Source organism: Hylobates moloch, unplaced genomic scaffold, assembly GCF_009828535.3.
Source record: "Hylobates moloch isolate HMO894 unplaced genomic scaffold, HMol_V3 SCAFFOLD_22, whole genome shotgun sequence".
NCBI classification, from domain to species: Eukaryota; Metazoa; Chordata; class Mammalia; order Primates; family Hylobatidae; genus Hylobates; species Hylobates moloch.
Genome location: NW_026652297.1, coordinates 35,773,850 through 35,791,199, shown reverse-complemented (window position 1 = coordinate 35,791,199; position 17,350 = coordinate 35,773,850). Strand labels below are relative to the sequence as shown.

At 35.6% G+C, this 17,350-nt stretch overlaps 1 protein-coding gene across 2 annotated transcripts in view; it reads right to left on the bottom strand.

Moving 5' to 3' along the window:
* WRN (WRN RecQ like helicase) overlaps positions 1-17,350 on the bottom strand; it is a 146,840-nt gene that overhangs the window by 119,272 nt on the left and 10,218 nt on the right. For both annotated transcript variants that reach the window (XM_032143574.2, XM_032143576.2), the window contains exons 2-3: positions 1,942-2,111; positions 1,220-1,332 (exon numbers count right to left, since the gene is read on the bottom strand). In XM_032143574.2, coding sequence (XP_031999465.1) covers positions 1,220-1,332; positions 1,942-2,037 — 209 coding nt within the window. In that variant the 5' untranslated portion in view covers positions 2,038-2,111. The remainder of the gene's footprint in view (positions 1-1,219; positions 1,333-1,941; positions 2,112-17,350) is intronic.

Here is a 17,350-nt window from a genome sequence, read left to right as displayed (position 1 = left end):
GCCCAAAACCTAGGCCTCCTGAATAGCTGGGACCACAGACACCTGGCTAATTTTTAAATTTTTTTGTAGAGATGGGGGTCTTACTATGGCTGGTCTCAAACTCCTGGGCTCAAGCGATCCTCCTGCCTTGGCCTCCCAAAGTGTAGGGATTATAGGCATGAGCCACTGTGCCCAGCACCTATGCTTTTTTTAACCCAATACATAACAAATTTTTTTTCTTTTTTTTTTTTTTTAAAAAGACAGGTATAACCACTTCAAAAAAGATCTGAATGAATTCCTTATTACTCGTTTTATGCTGAGAGCCTTATATTGCATTATTGCAATCCTAATTTTACAAGGCAACCTTTAAAAGTACTAACTAAAATTTCTAATGTTTTTTTTGTTTGTGGGGGTTTTGTTTTTTTTTTTTTTTTTTGGATTTTTTTTTGAGACAGAGCCTCGCTCTGTCGCCCAGGCTGGAGTGCAGTGGTGCAATCTTGGCTCACCGCAACCTCTGCCTCCCAGGTTCAAGCGATTCTCCTGCTTCAGCCTCCTGAGTAGCTGAGACTACAGGCACACGCCACAACACCTGGCTAATTTTTTGTATTTTTAGTAGAGACAGGGTTTCACCATGTTAGCCGGGATGGTCTCGATCTCCTGACCTCGTGATCCACCTGCCTCGGCCTCACAAAGTGCTGGGATTACAGGCCTGAGCCACCGTGCCTGGCCTCAAATGTTTAGTTAGAACATTTTTTAAGGATCATTTGCTACAATTGTTGCTAATTAAACACAACAGGGCCAATCATAGCCATTATTCAATATTACTATGTTGATATTTTTAATGAAATATAAAGGTGCATTTAAAGGTTAAATAATTTTTGCATTTTTTTCCCTAAATTGGTAAAATAAACACAGTATGCTCAGTAGCTCTATATGTAACATCTTAAGTACTGAAAGTTAAAAAACTGTCGTGCTCGCTTCAGCAGCACATATACTAAAAAAGTTAAAAAAAAACTGTCTGAAGTAATAGAAAAGCTTATGAATGAACAAACTGACAGATTACAAATTAATTCAGTGACTTTTTATTTGAAATGTAAAACTTGGTGATAGTCTATACATAGAAATAATTATCTATTGAACACACCTCACTTGTAAAACTCAGTATATTCACAAACATTACCATAATAGTACCTTCTAAGGGTCCAAATTCAAATAAAATCAGGAAATTCAAATCACTTACCTAATATCTTCTGACAGGAAAGAGCAATCACTAGCGTCATAACTATACACAATGGATCCAGTGAATTCTAAGAAGGGAAGGTCGTCTTCAAAAACACTCTTCCGAACACATGCCTTAAGTTTAGTAAATTTCAAAACAGGCACAAAGTTCACATAAAATAACAAATGTTCACTGAAATAATACAGTTCACTGAAGCATTCAATTTATAGTTCTAAGTTTTATCAATTAATGTTTTATAAACTAATGAAGTCATAAAGAAAACTTAACAAAGAAAAAACCATCCCATTGTAAAATTATTTCTCCTAACAAGTTTATTTTCAAACCTCTAATCCCATTTTCATAACAGCATTTATTTTCCTGAGATTTTTCTCTGGTAATTATATTCGTATTGTAGCTGTAATAATAATGTTGCCTTAAAATGCTGAAGACTGGCTGGCAAACAAAAAACTCAACAAAGTTAATGTTGTCTAAATTATCTGAACTAGAACAAACTGGTAAAGTCAACCCAAAAAAGAGAAAATATACAGTAAGAATTCTCATTTTGTAAACCCAATTAAAGTTTATTCCAGTTTACCCTTTCAACAACTAGGTCCTGGTGCATTTAGACAACAGCAACTCTGACCTAAACAATGACTTGAAGTTTACAAGTAACAACTGACTCTTTGCACAGTCAAATATAAATTAAATTTCCCACCCGAAAGAACAGTCAATGAACAACATACCTTTCTTTCTTCTACAGCACATCTTTTATTCTGCACATTCATCCATTCAGGACATTTCCGCTGCTGTGGAGCTGTTTCCAATTTTTTTTCATTCATCTTTGAAATGTCCTATTTGCAGTCCAAAAAACAATGTCTTCATGGGTAAATACAAAACAATATCTGAAAGAAAACTGAGAGGTAGTACTGTCAATATGAATGAAAACCAAACATACATATTTAAAGTAAGTTATGACACCTAGGTCCAAGCATAGCTTATAAGAGCTAGAATCATAAAAGAAAACAGATACAATATGCTGCATCTAATAATTATACATTTAGTATTTCTTCCTCTTAAAACAAATCAGCATTTTAATTGACTTGTATAATTCTGGTAGTTTCAAAATTATATTATTCTATGACTTTTATTCTTTCTCAAGAATAACCTTACCTCACTATCAATGAAAATTCTTGGGTATATGAATCATTATGAATTCCTGACATTTTAAATTTTCTACATGATTATTCTGTCTTAAGATCTAAGTAAATTCAGCAAAACTATTAGATTTATTCACAAATCTACTCAAAGACTTGATTTTGAAGACAGATAATAGCTCTTCTATATTAAGGATTTTTATTTTGCTCCTCGCCTAGTAAGTGAACAAATTTCCCTAAGAATGAGTTTTTTAGAGGATTTTTTAAAATTCTGTTAATATCTTTGAGGACACTCATCAATGTAAACCAACATTCAATTATAATTAAAGAAAATACAGTGAATAAGAATCTCTCAAAGGTGGTGTGTGCATTAAAAAAAAAACAGAACGTATTTGTTTTGTTAATAGTAAAATGGATCCGTACCCTGATATGACTCATACTCAATTGAAATAGCCTTAGTTCAAGGCTTAGTTCTTAGCAAATTCCTCAAACTTCAACTTTAGTTCCTATTTGTAATAAGGAGGTAGCAGTTTTTTTGTTTTTTGTTTTTTTTTGAGACGGAGTCTTGCTGTGTCGCCCAGGCTGGAGTGCAGTGGCACGATCTCAGCTCTCTGCAAGCTCCGCCTCCTGAGTTCACGCCATTCTCCTGCCTCAGCCTCCTGAGTAGCTGGGACTACAGGAGCCCGCCACCACGCCCGGCTAATTTTTTGTATGTTTTAGTAGCGACGGGGTTTCACCATGTTAGCCCGGATGGTCTCAATCTCCTGACCTCGTGATCCACCCACCTCGGCCTCCCAAAGTGCCGGGATTACATGCGTGAGCCACCATGCCCGGCCCAAGAGGTAGCAGTTTTTAATGTAACACTGAAGAGTCTCATGATGAAACAGGATGTTAATTACATTAACTATTTATGATTTGAGGATAGTTTGTTGTATTTGATATTTAACAATATAAATTCTGACAAAATTAAACAACATTCAGCAACTATCCCAAGCACGAATCAGAAACTGAAAATACTGGTAATTTATGGAACAAAAAATTTTAAAGAATACTTTATCAAACAAATTTGCCATATAGAACAAACTCCATCGCTATTGTGCATTGGGAAGGAAAGGGTTAACAGAGCACGTTTGTAACTCATTCTTTCACCACTAGGGGAGAGAGACTGAAAGACCTCCACCAAAGTTCCCACTAAACATCCCAATGACATCAAACCAGAAGGCAGCTTACTAAGGGTCTTTATTAGTAGAAAAATACCAAACAGTCCATATCTAGAAAATGTTGGCAAGAAAGAGTTCAGCTATCTAGATTGTTTATTGTTAATAAGCCTGGAATTATGGATTTATTAATTTATGCTTGAAAACGTGGGGTAGTCAAATAAACCACATAATTAAAAATAATAACGCAGGAGTCCCAAAACCAACACAACTTCCTTTGTGCAATGTTTTAGCAAATATTGCTTAAAACTAGTGTGTTAATACAAAACTACAACGTGTCCTAATGCAAAAGAAAGGTACATTTCTGTAATTTGTTTCTCACGGTTTGGGACTCAAAAATAGAATGTTCTGTCTGCAATTGGTGCTTGCCTATATTCACAGAATCATGACCAAAGTTTGCCGATGGGTACAACTCAACTCTTGGGGTTGCCACATGCATCATATGTAGTGAAAAAATATGTAAAAATACATACGCTTTATTAACTGTAATGCATTTTATATATGTCACTGGTTATCAATAAGTGTATATTTTGTCACAAATTCAAAATCCTTGACAGGAGAAGTCAAAAACTGATCCCAGATTATATAAGTAAAATCAGTTCTTAATCTTAAAATATATATTTATAAGGCTGGAAAACAAATTTCTGCTATACTTAGAGTAGACCTCATTGGCAAAATGCCAGAAAACTGAGGTTTCCACAAATAACACAAACTTTATAAAAACACCTGTAGACTTCTGAAATTTTGTAAGTAATTCATTTACACTGCCAAAACAGAATTAAACTTCAATAACTCTTTCCTTCTATCTATAACGCTAAAATCATTTTAATTTGAAATATATAATTTTTTAGATGTAAATACTCTTTTGCATGCAAAATTCTATCTAGATAATTCCAGGCAAAGAATTTGAATGTAAATTTGTTTACAAACCTAACATCTTTGTCAAATTTACTTGTATCTTGGGATAGATAAAAAGCACACAGAAAATTAATGTTGTGGAATAATTTGCAATAGGGAAATCCTTTACCATACATGAGGACTGTAATTCCTGACGAGGTAAAGGTTATTCTCGGTCAAATTCACAGCATAAAATAATTTTTTATTTACATATGTACTCGCTATGTCGTTGAGCATGTATGACTTTGACATGTCTTTTTCTAAAATCATGTCTTTTAGCTTCTGCACAGCAAATCAGAGTGAACAGACAATCTACAGAATGGGAGAAAATTTTTGCAATCTATCCATCTGACAAAGGTCTAATATCCAGAATCTACAAGGAACTCAAACAAATTTACAAGAAAAAAAACAAAGAATCCCATTAAAAAGTGGGCAGAGGACGTGAACAGACACTTCTCAAAAAGACATTTATGCAACCATCAAACATGAAAAAAAGCTCAACATCACTGATCAGTAGAGAAATACAAATCTTTTTTGTATACAAATCAAAACCACAATTAGATACCCTCTCATGCCAGTCAGAATGGCGTTTATTAAAAAATCAAGAAACAACAGGTGCTGGCAAGGCTATGGAGAAATAGGAATGCTTTTACACTGTTGGTGGGAATGTAAACTAGTTCAACCATTGTGGAAGACAGTGTGGCAATTCCTCAAAGACCTAGAACCAGAAATACCATTTGACCCTGCAATCCTATTACTGGGTTATACAATTATCTTACTGGCTATATACCCAAAGGAATATAAATCATTCTATTATAAAGATACAAGCACATACATGTTCACTGCAGCACTATTCACAATAGCAAAGACATGGAAAAAACCCAAATGCCCATCAATGATAGACTAGATAAAGAAAATGTGGTACATATACAATGGAATACTATGCAGCCATAAAAATGAACACGATCATGTACTTTGCAGGGACATGGATGGAACTGGAATCCATTATCCTCAGCAAATTAACAAAGGAACAGAAAACCAAATACCACATGTTCTTACTTGTAAGTGGGAGCTGAACAATGAGAATACATGGGGAACAACACACACTGGGTCCTGGAGGAGGGACAGCATCAGGAAAAACAGCTAATGTATGTGGGGCTTAATACCTAGGTGACAGATTGATAGGTGCAGCAAACCACCATGGCACATTTACCTATGTAACAAACCTGCACGTCCTGCACACGTATCCTGGAACTTAACATAAAATTAATTTTTTTAAAAAACATGTATTTTATCATTTCATAATGCTTCATATTGTACCGTTAAAGGATTTTAAACCCCCCTTTAAAATAACGTATTATGATTTGCTTTGGTTTGGACTTTTTCTGAAATCTTATCTACCTACTACTATCTATAATTTTTCAACCTTTATCATTATTTTAAAGGCTGTCTGGAATTTTGGTTGTTGTTTTGTTGCTTAATTTTGGTTTTGGCCAGGCGCAGTGGCTCATGCCTGAAATCCTAGCACTTTAGGAGGCTGAAGCAGGAGGACTGATTGAGGACAGGAGTTCAAGACTAACTTGGTCAACATAGTGAGATCCCATCTCTTACAAAAAAAAAAGTTTTTTATTTTGAATGGCTTAATTGGAATATATTTGTCTTTCAGTATGGAAATGAAAATTAATCTCATTCACAGGTGGTATAAAAAGTTGTTTTCCCTTTCACCTTACTTTCATTAGTTACTTTCTTCAGTTTCCTCTTTTTCTTTTTCCATTTTTTTCTGACTTGATGAAATTATCATGCATTCCCTTTTCCTCATTATTAATGTTAAAATGCATTGGGTTTATGCTACACTCTACTCCTGACCAAGACTTTTTAACAATATTTTCTTCGAATTCTACATAGTAACCACTACAAAGAAGCAAATGGCAAAAGAGAAGGCTTTGCTCTCATACACTGAAAACTCCTTTTTCACCACTAACCAGTATTCCAACAACTTAATCTCTTCAAATTATATGTATTTCAAGGTTGCAAAAATTCTTTAAGTCTAATAGCTTCTCCTTTTCTTTAATTTAGAAATATGTTAATTTATTCTGATGATTTAAGTAAGCTTTGAGTAAACGTGAACTTTTTTATATCGAGTATTTCAAAATAATATTAAAGCTTTGTCACAGACACACACTGACTTTTCTCTATTAGTACTATTAATTCTTCTTTAGGATTCAAATAACACCAATTAAACATTACTTATAAAACCATTTTAACTTCACTTTTCCAAAGCTGAATTTTTGCTCTGAATCCATAAACTCTGTCATATACCTTAATGTATTTTCCACATGATCATTGCATTTTTTTACTGAGTGAATTCAAGTGCTCAAAATGTCAGTTAAGGATACCACTTTTTGAAGCCAGTAACTACACTTCAACAAATCTGCAAAGTAAGAATCACTCACATGGGATAATTTAAATTTTTCCTTTTCGCTTATAAATCTTCCTTTGGACTGTCCACATAATCAGTAATAAAATAGCTCATCGCATTTCTTCACCTAAAGGTGAAAAGAAGGTACTGTAGGAGCTTGGATTTAGTTAGGCTCACCATTTGAATTTTTAATGTAATCATTTAATGTGAAATTCCAAACCACAGGCAAGTTTTAATTTACAACTGCTTCTCCATGAATAAGACAACCTGTTACTTGGAATAAAGTTTTAGATTGAACTTAATGTAAAGCTTTTATATCTTCCTGTCATTACCTGTCCCAAACTTCCACTCTTTTTCCATAGTATCTTGTATGTTTCAAAGTATTCATTTATCTCTTCAAATATTTCATCCCCAGTTGGTTTGGGGACTTCTCTTTGCCAAGCAAATAATGTCTTCCAGTTCTTCAGGGATTCTATACAGTCTTCAAACTGAGGATCATTACAAATGTTTATGAATTCATATCTGAAATGAATGCCTTTTTGATTAAATAATCTTCTGGATTAGTGTTGTGTCTATGTCATTTGACAAATCTTCAATGTATCTTCTAATAGAATAATTGAAAATGGCAGCTCTTCAATTTTCTTTGCCTCATTGGTCCCAAACACAGTGTTCCAAACAGGCAGGAAAAAAGTAACAGCCTCAGCAACCCAGCGAGGTACCTGGGATTCATTAATTGTTCAACCCTATAACTAGCTTCTTGAGCTCAATCTGATTATCATGTTTATCAACCTCATATTAATAAATTATGACTAAATAATTAAGTATGGTACATCCATAAAACAGAACACTACACAGTCATTAAAAATAATGTTCTTATAATTATTCAAGTGAAAAAAGCAAATTAAAAAATTAAGGCGTGGTGGCTCACATATGTAATCCCAGCACTTTGGGAGGCCAAGGCAGGCAGATGATTCGAGGCCAGGGGTTCAAGACCAGCCTGGGCATATGGCGAAACCCCGTCTCTACTAAAAATACAAAAATTAGGCGTCCACAAGGTGGTGCACGCCTGTAATCCCAGTTACTCAGGAGGCTGAGGCACAAGAATCACTTGAGCCCAGGAGGCAGAGGTTTCAGTGAGCTGAAATCTTGCCACTGCACTCCACCCTGGACAACAGAGCAAGACTGTCTCAAAAAGGAAATTAGACTCTAAATGTATAAAATAAATACGCGTGTGTGTTTGTGTGTAAGTCTGGAGCAATGTATATGAAAACATTAGTGGTTATCTCACAATTGCAAATGGTTTTTCATATCCTTCTTTATACTTTTCTATATATTCCAACTTTTCTATAAGAACATGCATTCCTTTTAACAATCAGGGGACAAAAGTATGTCAATAAAATGGGAAAATAATTTTTTAATGAATAATCAAGGCTATATTTTTTCATACTATAGAACAAGGGCCAGCAATTTTTTTCTCTAAAGAGTTAGATAGTAACTGTTCTAGGCCTTACAGGCCAGAGGATCTTTGTTAAAACTACTCAAGTTTGTCACTATAGCAAAGAAGTCATAAACAATACTTAAGCATTACAATGTTACAATGAAATTTTACCTATAGACACTGAAACCTGGATTTATTTAAATTTCATAAAATATTCTTCTTCTTTTGACTTTTCAACCACTGAAAAATGTAGAAACCATTTAGCACATAGTACAAAAACAAGCAGCAAGTCAAACATGACCCACTGCACACCTTACCAACTTTGACTACAGAACACAGATAAAATGTTCTAAAACTGAAAGTTCGAGGCTGGCATTATTAACAACCCATTGTGGTGATTTTTAATCTCCATAATGCATTCTAAAATATCAATAAGATATGCAACTTCTTGGTGAAGGCTTTTTGATAAATTAGTTGCAAAATGGTCCTCATGATAGCTAAATGAGTGGACCTATTCCATAAAGTTGGTAATACTAGTCAATTAAATGCTAAGAGATTATCTGTCAAAGTTGTGAACTCTGTTTTGGAAGAAATTCATCTTAAGTGATTCTATTTGACAGCATTTAGATATTGGGACAAGTTGTCTGCTGAAGTCACTTCTAGTTCATGTCAATAGAAATCACGCCAATAAGATTTTAGTTAGAACAAATTTAGAAAAATTAAGACCAACTACATTCCAAATTAGCTAAGAAAGGGTAGCTTTTTAATCACTTAACTTTTAAACCATACTCTACTTCACTCTGATAGAGTAGAAATTCACCTCAAGAGAACCGCATTTTCCACTTAGAATAGTGTCATCTTCTAGAAAATAGACAGATTTAACACCAGTCTCAAGAGGCCAGTCTCAAGAGAAAGTTGGGTTTTGGTGGATGAACTCAGAGATTTCTTTGTTCATAAAACCTCTAACTAGGTAAGGAAATTAATACCTACTGTTACCATGGTAACTGACTTGCCTAATTGCTTGAGGGCTAAACTGAATAAAGTATCCCACTCTTTTTGAAAAGCACTAAAAAAAAAAAAATTGTCAAGTTACATGACACATACAGATAATAATCTGAAGTTCAGGAAAAAATTATTAGTTAAATAATGCAATGCTTAACTCTGCTAGCCCATTATACTGTTTAATGTGGAAAAATTTCCACTTACTATTTAAAACGGTTCAATTATATTTTATTCAAAATATGTAAAGGTTAATGTGATGAAATACACTGTTTTATAAATACTGATTACAATAAAAATGCAAGAATATTTATAATTACTCTGAAATTTGCTAACAAAATATCCTAAAAGAACAGTTGCAATACTTAAGTTATAATTTCAATTTGTCACATTGGGCATGTATGCAAATTTTACAAATATTCATTGAATTTCACAATGTTTCTCTGAAGAAGAAAGCTGTGTCTACATCACTTTGCACAAAGGAAAACTAATAAGAAAGACTAGCTGATTTTGCAAAAGTTATGCAGGCTGCTCTAGTGTTGAAAATTATACTATGAAGAAGCAGGAAGTAGAGTGGAAAGAAATCTGGACTGAAAGTCAGAAAACTTAGGTTCCAATGCTGCTTTGTGTCAAAAAAAAAAAAAAAAGTATTCAAAACTTAGAAGACAAAGAGAGGGCAGTATGTCATTTCAATGGCATATAGGAGCACAAGCTCACCCAGCGATTATCAGTATTTCATTAGGGGACATATCTTTATTTGACTGGTTATTTACTAATAATTTTAAAACTCAGACTCTAATATCCACATGTTAAATCATAAATTTTGGTCTCATAAAGGTGTAACTGAATCCTGTCCAGTAAAAAAGATAACCTCAAAGTCTATGGTTTTTATTACCCTATAACACAGCTTTGTATCTAACCTAGCAATCTTATTTCCAACTTTTTCCTCCAATGTCTATATTTATCTTTGCATCTCTCTGAACCAATGTTGTCATCCTGCTGTGTTAATGTGTCATTAACACAACACATATGACATGTGTTCATTCTATATTTGTACAAGAATTATCTTTAAATTATTTGGAAAATTCTGCTTTGACACTTGGTCACTTAGTATCCATGTGACCTTGGACGAGCCACTTTATTTTTCTAAATTTTCATTTCCTCATTTGTAAAATGGGATTATATTCCCATTATTATATTACTTGTCTTATGATATTATATCATTATTATATATTATATTATTTGCTTTCTTGACCACAAGATTAATGTAAAGATAAACAGCAATACATATGATGTCACTTCTTTTAAACTATAATTACTATATATAAAACATGAGTTGGAATGATGACAGGACTAGTGATAGGTCTTTTACTGCTATTATACCTCATTCCCTATAGTATACTGGGATGCCTTTAGAGAGGTCAAGAATCTGTAGGTACAGATAAAAATAGCAAATCCATACGAATTAGATAAGATATATATATTCACTGACAGCTAATTAAGCACTGAAGTACTTTATAGGTAGAATATTCTTTCAAATTACAAATTCAAACAGAGAAGAGAAAATGGATTCATTTATCCAATGCTTCTTTCTGACCCACTGGACCTCTCTCAAAAAAAGTACTGAATTTCGAAACACATCTCTTTTTTCTTTTTTTCTTTTCTTTTTTTTTGAGATAGAGTCTAGCTCTGTTGCTCAGTCACAGCTCACTGCAGCCTCAACCTCCCCAGGCTTAAGCAGTCCTCCCACTTAGCCTCTCAAGTAGCTGGGACTACAGGCACATGCCACCATGCCCAGTGAATTTTTGTATTTTTTGTAGAAATGGAGTTTCACCATGTTGCCCAGGCTGGTCTTGAACTCCTGGCCTCAAGCAATCCTCCCTACCTCAGCCTCCCAATGTGCTGAGATTACAGGCGTGAGCTACCTTGCTGGCCTATTTTCTTTCTCTCTCTCTTTTTTTTTTGTGTGTGTTTTTTGTTTTTTGAGACGGAGTCTCACACTGTCGCCCAGGCTGGAGTGCAGTGGGGTGATCTCGGCTCACTGCAAGCTCTGCCTCCCAGGTTCACGCCATTCTCCTGCCTCAGCCTCCAGAGTAGCTGGGACTACACGCACCCGCCACCATGCCCGGCTCATTTTTTTGTATTTTTTTTAGTAGAGACAGGGTTTCACCGTGTTAGCCAGGATGTTCTTTCTCTTTAACTATACTGCACAAAATATATTTAGGAGGTTTCCAACTAGTCTGACAAGAGAAATTCATATACTCATCTAACTTTTCATGTGTGTGGAAAAGAATATTAAAAATGAGATTTCAAGGATAAGTTACAAGACTGGATTAATAAGTGTTTTTCAAATATTCTGACACAGAAAGATTACAAAACCAAAGCAGCTTAAGAACTCCAGCAATTCATTTTGGTTGTCAACACCCTAATTTTCATTAGAATTTTGGGCTTCACCAACACAATTATGTTATTTTTACTGACAAGCAGCTTCCAGTCAAAAAAGCCTTTCATTTTTAACAGAAAACGCAATAAACTTTTTAAAAGTTCTGGGCTTGATCTCTTTTATTATATTACATATTTTCTGAAAATGTAACATTGCACATTCAGCTTTTATACTTACGTATATACTAGTAACTAATTTATACATTTATACACACACATGCATATATAAACACACACACAGATTGTGTACCTAGATACAGATACATGTATACAATCTATAGTTTATTGCAGAAGATATCATTTATAAGGTATTCTCCTGTATGGTTTTTGAGAATTTCTTTCTACTTTTCTATGAACCAAAAAGAATAAGAAGGGGTAGAGGAAAACAGAGAAAAACCAAAGAATGCATGCCAAAGCCCTCATTAAATTCTCTAATTAAAGAAGCTTTCAAGACTTTCATGAATCTATTAGTACATTTCTGCTAATCTTAACTTCCCTCCAAACAGACCAAGCAAACAAACCAGAAAAGCTAAATAAAATTACCCATTCACATCTAGGTTAACTGTAGCAAGACGATGTAATTTTTAAAAGTTGTAGGATGATTTTTGAGAGACTTGTTTCTTTATAGGTATCTAACAATTTTTCCTAACTGTCAAATATTATATAAAGCACAATTTTGTACTAATAAAACCAAGTGAAATAAACTGTAAATGGAATCAAATAAATAAACACAATAAAATGCCATTAATTTTAGTTAGCAACAAGGGTAAAGGATAAAAGCCACGTTCTTTGCTGTGTCATAGTGAGAAGCCGCACTGCCCATAAACCAGGAACATCACTTGACCTGAACTGAATCCATGGCACGGCAAAGTGCTTTATAACTGGATTTCACTACCCAACTGAATAATTCATTATTTTTAATGAATTTCCTCTGTTCTCTAAGTAGCTATAGCCAGTCAGCTGAAATCAACCATTACAAACTGGGAAACTGCAAAGAAAGTTTTCAAGTAAGTCAATTTAAAAAGTTGCTTAGGCTGTCTATTTTTCCTTTTATATTTATTACTGTTACTTCGTATGGCCTGAGATAAAATTTTATAGGATTCATCAGTAAGTGGATGTTGACGGTTGCCTTGCTAGCATCCATTCCACTCTGGACCCTTAATACAGTACCAATAAATTTCATTCAGGTAAAGATCAGTTACCCACAAAGCCAATGTCCAATGTGCTTTAAGGAAGGTGTCGGCCGGGCGCGGTGGCTCACGCTTGTAATCCCAGCACTTTGGGAGGCCGAGGCGGGCGGATCACGAGGTCAGGAGATCGAGACCACGGTGAAACCCCGTCTCTACTAAAAATACAAAAAATATTAGCCGGGCGTGGTGGCGGGCGCCTGTAGTCCCAGCTACTTGGAGAGGCTGAGGCAGGAGAATGGCGTGAACCCGGGAGGCGGAGCTTGCAGTGAGCCGAGGTTGGGCCACTGCACTCCAGCCTGGGCGACACAGCGAGACTCCGTCTCAAAAAAAAAAAAAAAGAAAAAAAAAAAGAAAAAGGAAGGTGTCCCACTCCCAGTCCACAGTAGAGCCAGTGGTCTAAAGGTAATCCAATTCCTCTTGCTGCAATGATGATTCAGAAACTCAGCCCTGGCTGGACGTAGTGGTACGTGCCAGTAATTCCAGCACTTTGGGAGGCTGAGGCAGGAGGATGGCTTGAGTCCAGGAGTTCAAGACCAGCCTAGGCAACATGGCGAACTCTGTCTCAACAAAAAATACAAAAATTAGCCAGGTGCGATGGCACACATCTGTAGTCCCAGCTACTTGGGAGACTGAGGTGGGAGGATCACTTGAGCCCAGGGGTTCGAGGCTGCAGTGAGCCATGATCGTGCCACTGCACTACAGCCTGGGTGAAAGAGTGAGACCTTGCCTCAAAAAAAAAAATAATAATAATAATAATCAGCATTGCCAGGTAGAAAGAGAAATGCATAAATTTTACAATAGGACCAATTTAAGTATAGGGGGAAGAGGGAAAGGTAAAAGTGGAGATTGGGTAAAAAAGAAACTGGAAAATTAATCCACAATTCTGCAAGCAGCCATAAATTTACCTAATGCAAATCTTACATAGTAAGTTCACATATGGTCTCTTTGGACAGGATAAGTTTATGTAATATGAATAAGAAGAAAAATCAGCAATTTTGTGATTGTGTAATTCCTGGAAGGAAAAAAGTTATCCTCCAGTCTAATTATTTTTCTACTGTACTTCAGAGACTCTGTTTTATGAATGAACAGCAAAAGCGAGTCAGGTACCAATAGGTGATGTCTCCTGCTTCACATCAAAACTTCCAGGAGGAGCTACAAAGCTTTGATATTTTTTTCTGATGGCTTCTATTATTCTTACCACAGACTACGAAGATCTCATACCTCTATCTTCTTGGTTTCAAAGACAGCTAAAGAGAAGGTGAATTTCTGCCCTCTGCTGAGGAGCCAGCCTAAAACACTAACAGTAGAAGAGATGAGAAAAATGCAGAGATGAGAACAATAGAGTCAGAAAGAAACAGAGGCTTGAAGTAGGCTCAGGAGGGAAGGTCATTGTTCTTTTTTGGAGAACATGAAATTATTCTAATTTCTTATTTCCCCATGAAGAAACTGTTCAAAAGCCATCCTCTTTCTTAATCCTCCCTCATATTAAGCATTTTATCAAAGGAAAGAAAAAAATCACCTTTAAAAGAGTCTGATTGCTATCACTAACCAGCTTTTACAAAAGATAAGCCTAATTTTTATCAAAGCTCCAAGGTCTCCTAAAATAAATAATTTTTCCACAGCATCTCTTTGAAGACAAGTAATTTTATCTATTTGTTTAAGAAGAGCAAGTAAGGTACCAGATTCAAAATAAGGATACTCAAATTATTTTTATCCTAGGATAAATTATTATCCTACCTCATTTTTATATATGAGACAGAATCAAATACAATTATATCCAAGTAAAAATTATACAATTATATCCAAAATGTATATCCAAAATCAGTAACAGCAAAAATGACAACCTACCTGGGAATAAACCTAACATAAAATATACAAGATCCATTTTAAAGATAACAAGCAAATTTTATTAAGACAGTTAAAAAAGGACTGGATAAGACACAGAGTTCCGGCACAGCCAGACCCAAAACTGTAAATATATTAATTAAATCAATACACTCAAGAAGCAATACCAAGAAACAAAGTCATCAGAATTTTTCATTGAACCACATGATTTTACATTAAAGTTCACTGGGAAGAGAAAATACTCAAGAGCAGCAATTTTTTTTTGAAAAACAAGACCAACAAGGAAAAATTCACCATACTAAATACGAAACTTTTAAAACTACAGTAATTAAAATAGTGTGTGCCAGGTGAGGTGGCTCACACCTGTAATCCCAGCACTTTCAGAGGCTGAGGCGGGCAGATCACCTGAGGTCAGGAGTTCGAGACCAGCCTGGCCAACATGGTGAAACCCCGTCTCTACTAAAAATACAAAAATTAGCCAGGTGTGGTAGCGAGTGCTGTAATCCCAGCTACTAGGGAGGCTGAGGCAGGAGAATTGCTTGAACCTGGGAGGCGGAGGTTGCAGTGAGCGGAGATCATGCCATTGCACTCCAGCCTGGGCAATAAGAACAAGACTCCCAGTCAAAAAAAAAAAAAAATTAGTGTGGAATTGGTGTAAAAATACAAAAACAGATCAGACATAGCATGTCTCATCCCATATAGACAAAACCTTGAAGACTGCAGAGACTATGGAAGGTGGTGAACATGTTAATTTGTTTGACTGTAGGAATCATTTCACTATGTATATGTGTATCAAAACATCATGTTGTACACCGTAAATACATACAATAAATAAATAAAACTTGCCATGTCCAGAAACAGATCCATGTAAATATGGAAATTTGACACACGATGAAGGAGGCATTTCTTATCTTTGAGAAAAAACAAGTTATTCAAGAAATGAGGTCAAAAAACTGGTTATAATTTTGATATATCATTACCAGCAAAAATTTAAAAGATTGACCATATGCAGTAATTGGTCTTCTCTAAAAAGAGAAGAAACTGGCATCACCATTTTGAAAGACGTTTCATAGAAGGCATCAAAATTTTAAATCTGCATAACCTTCGAGTCAGTAATTACATCTATCCTATGGAAATATTTGCAAATATGCACAAAGACGTATGTAAAGGATGTTCATTACATCCCTTTGTAAAAGCAAAAATACAGGAAGTAGTTATAGGGTAAATTAATAGGTAAATAAACAATGACACATCCAAAATATGGCATACTAAGCTGCCAGTAAAAGAATAAAATAGAACTATACATATTAAGATCATTCTCTAAGATAAATGCTAAGTAAAACAGAGGGAAAACGAAGTGTCAGTGGTAGTTTAAATTTTAAAATAGAAAATGAAATTGGCCGGGCACGGTGGCTCACGCCTGTAATCCCAGAACTTTGGGAGGCCGAGGCAGGCAGATCACAAAGTCAGGAGTTCAAGACCAGCCTGACCAACATGGTAAAACCCCATCTCTACTAAAAATACAAAAATTAGCAGAGCATGGTGGCAGGTGCCCGTAATCCCACCTACTCAGGAGGCTGAGGCAGGAGAATCACTTGAACCCAGGAGGTGGAGGTTGCAGTGAGCCGAAAAAGTGCCATCGCACTCCAGCCTGGGCAACAGAGTGAGACTCCATCTCAGTGTCTCAAAAAAAATAAAAAAAAAAAAAAGAAGGTCGGGCAAGGTGGCTCACGCCTGTAATCCCAGCACTTTGGGAAGCCAAGGTGGGTGGATCACGAAGTCAGAAGATCAAGACCATACTGGCTAACACAGTGAAACCCCGTCTCTACTAAAAATACAAAAAATTAGCCGGGCGTGGCAGCGTGCGCCTGTAGTCCCAGCTGCTGGGGAGGCTGAAGCAGGAGAATGGGGTGAACCCGGGAGGCGGAGCTTGCAGTGAGCCGAGATTGTGCCACTGCACTCCAGCCTGGGCAACAGAGTGAGACTCCGTCTAAAAAAAAAAAACAAGAAAAAAGAAAACGAAATTCTATGTATATATAAATGCAAAGAACAATCCAGGAGGACCCTCAGACAGGATAAGTTTACATAATACAAACAAGAAGAAAAATCAGATATTTTGAAATTATGGATTTCCTGGAAGGAAATAAGTTATCTTGTAGTCTAATTATTTTTCTACTGTACTTCAATGACTCAGTTTTATGAATGAACAGCAAAAGCTGGTGAGGTACCAATTAATAGGGGCCCCTACTGGTAACTGAATGGGACTGAGGTCAGGTATATGAAGGGGAGTTTCAATACTCTATAATTTGTTTCTCAGTAAGCATGATCCCCCCCTCCCTCACTCCCTGTCTACCTCTTTCTTGCTATCTGAGAGTACTATGAAGGGCTTCTGTAAGTAATAAAGTAAATAACAGTCTATATTTTTTCAAATTGGAGTCCTGAGGTTAAACATGTCTCATGGTTTTAGTAAAGTCAAGCACAGGAGGAGGAAAAAGAGGCTGATTACCTTAACACTAAGAAAGAAGACGATAATGATCCATTGTGTACAGTA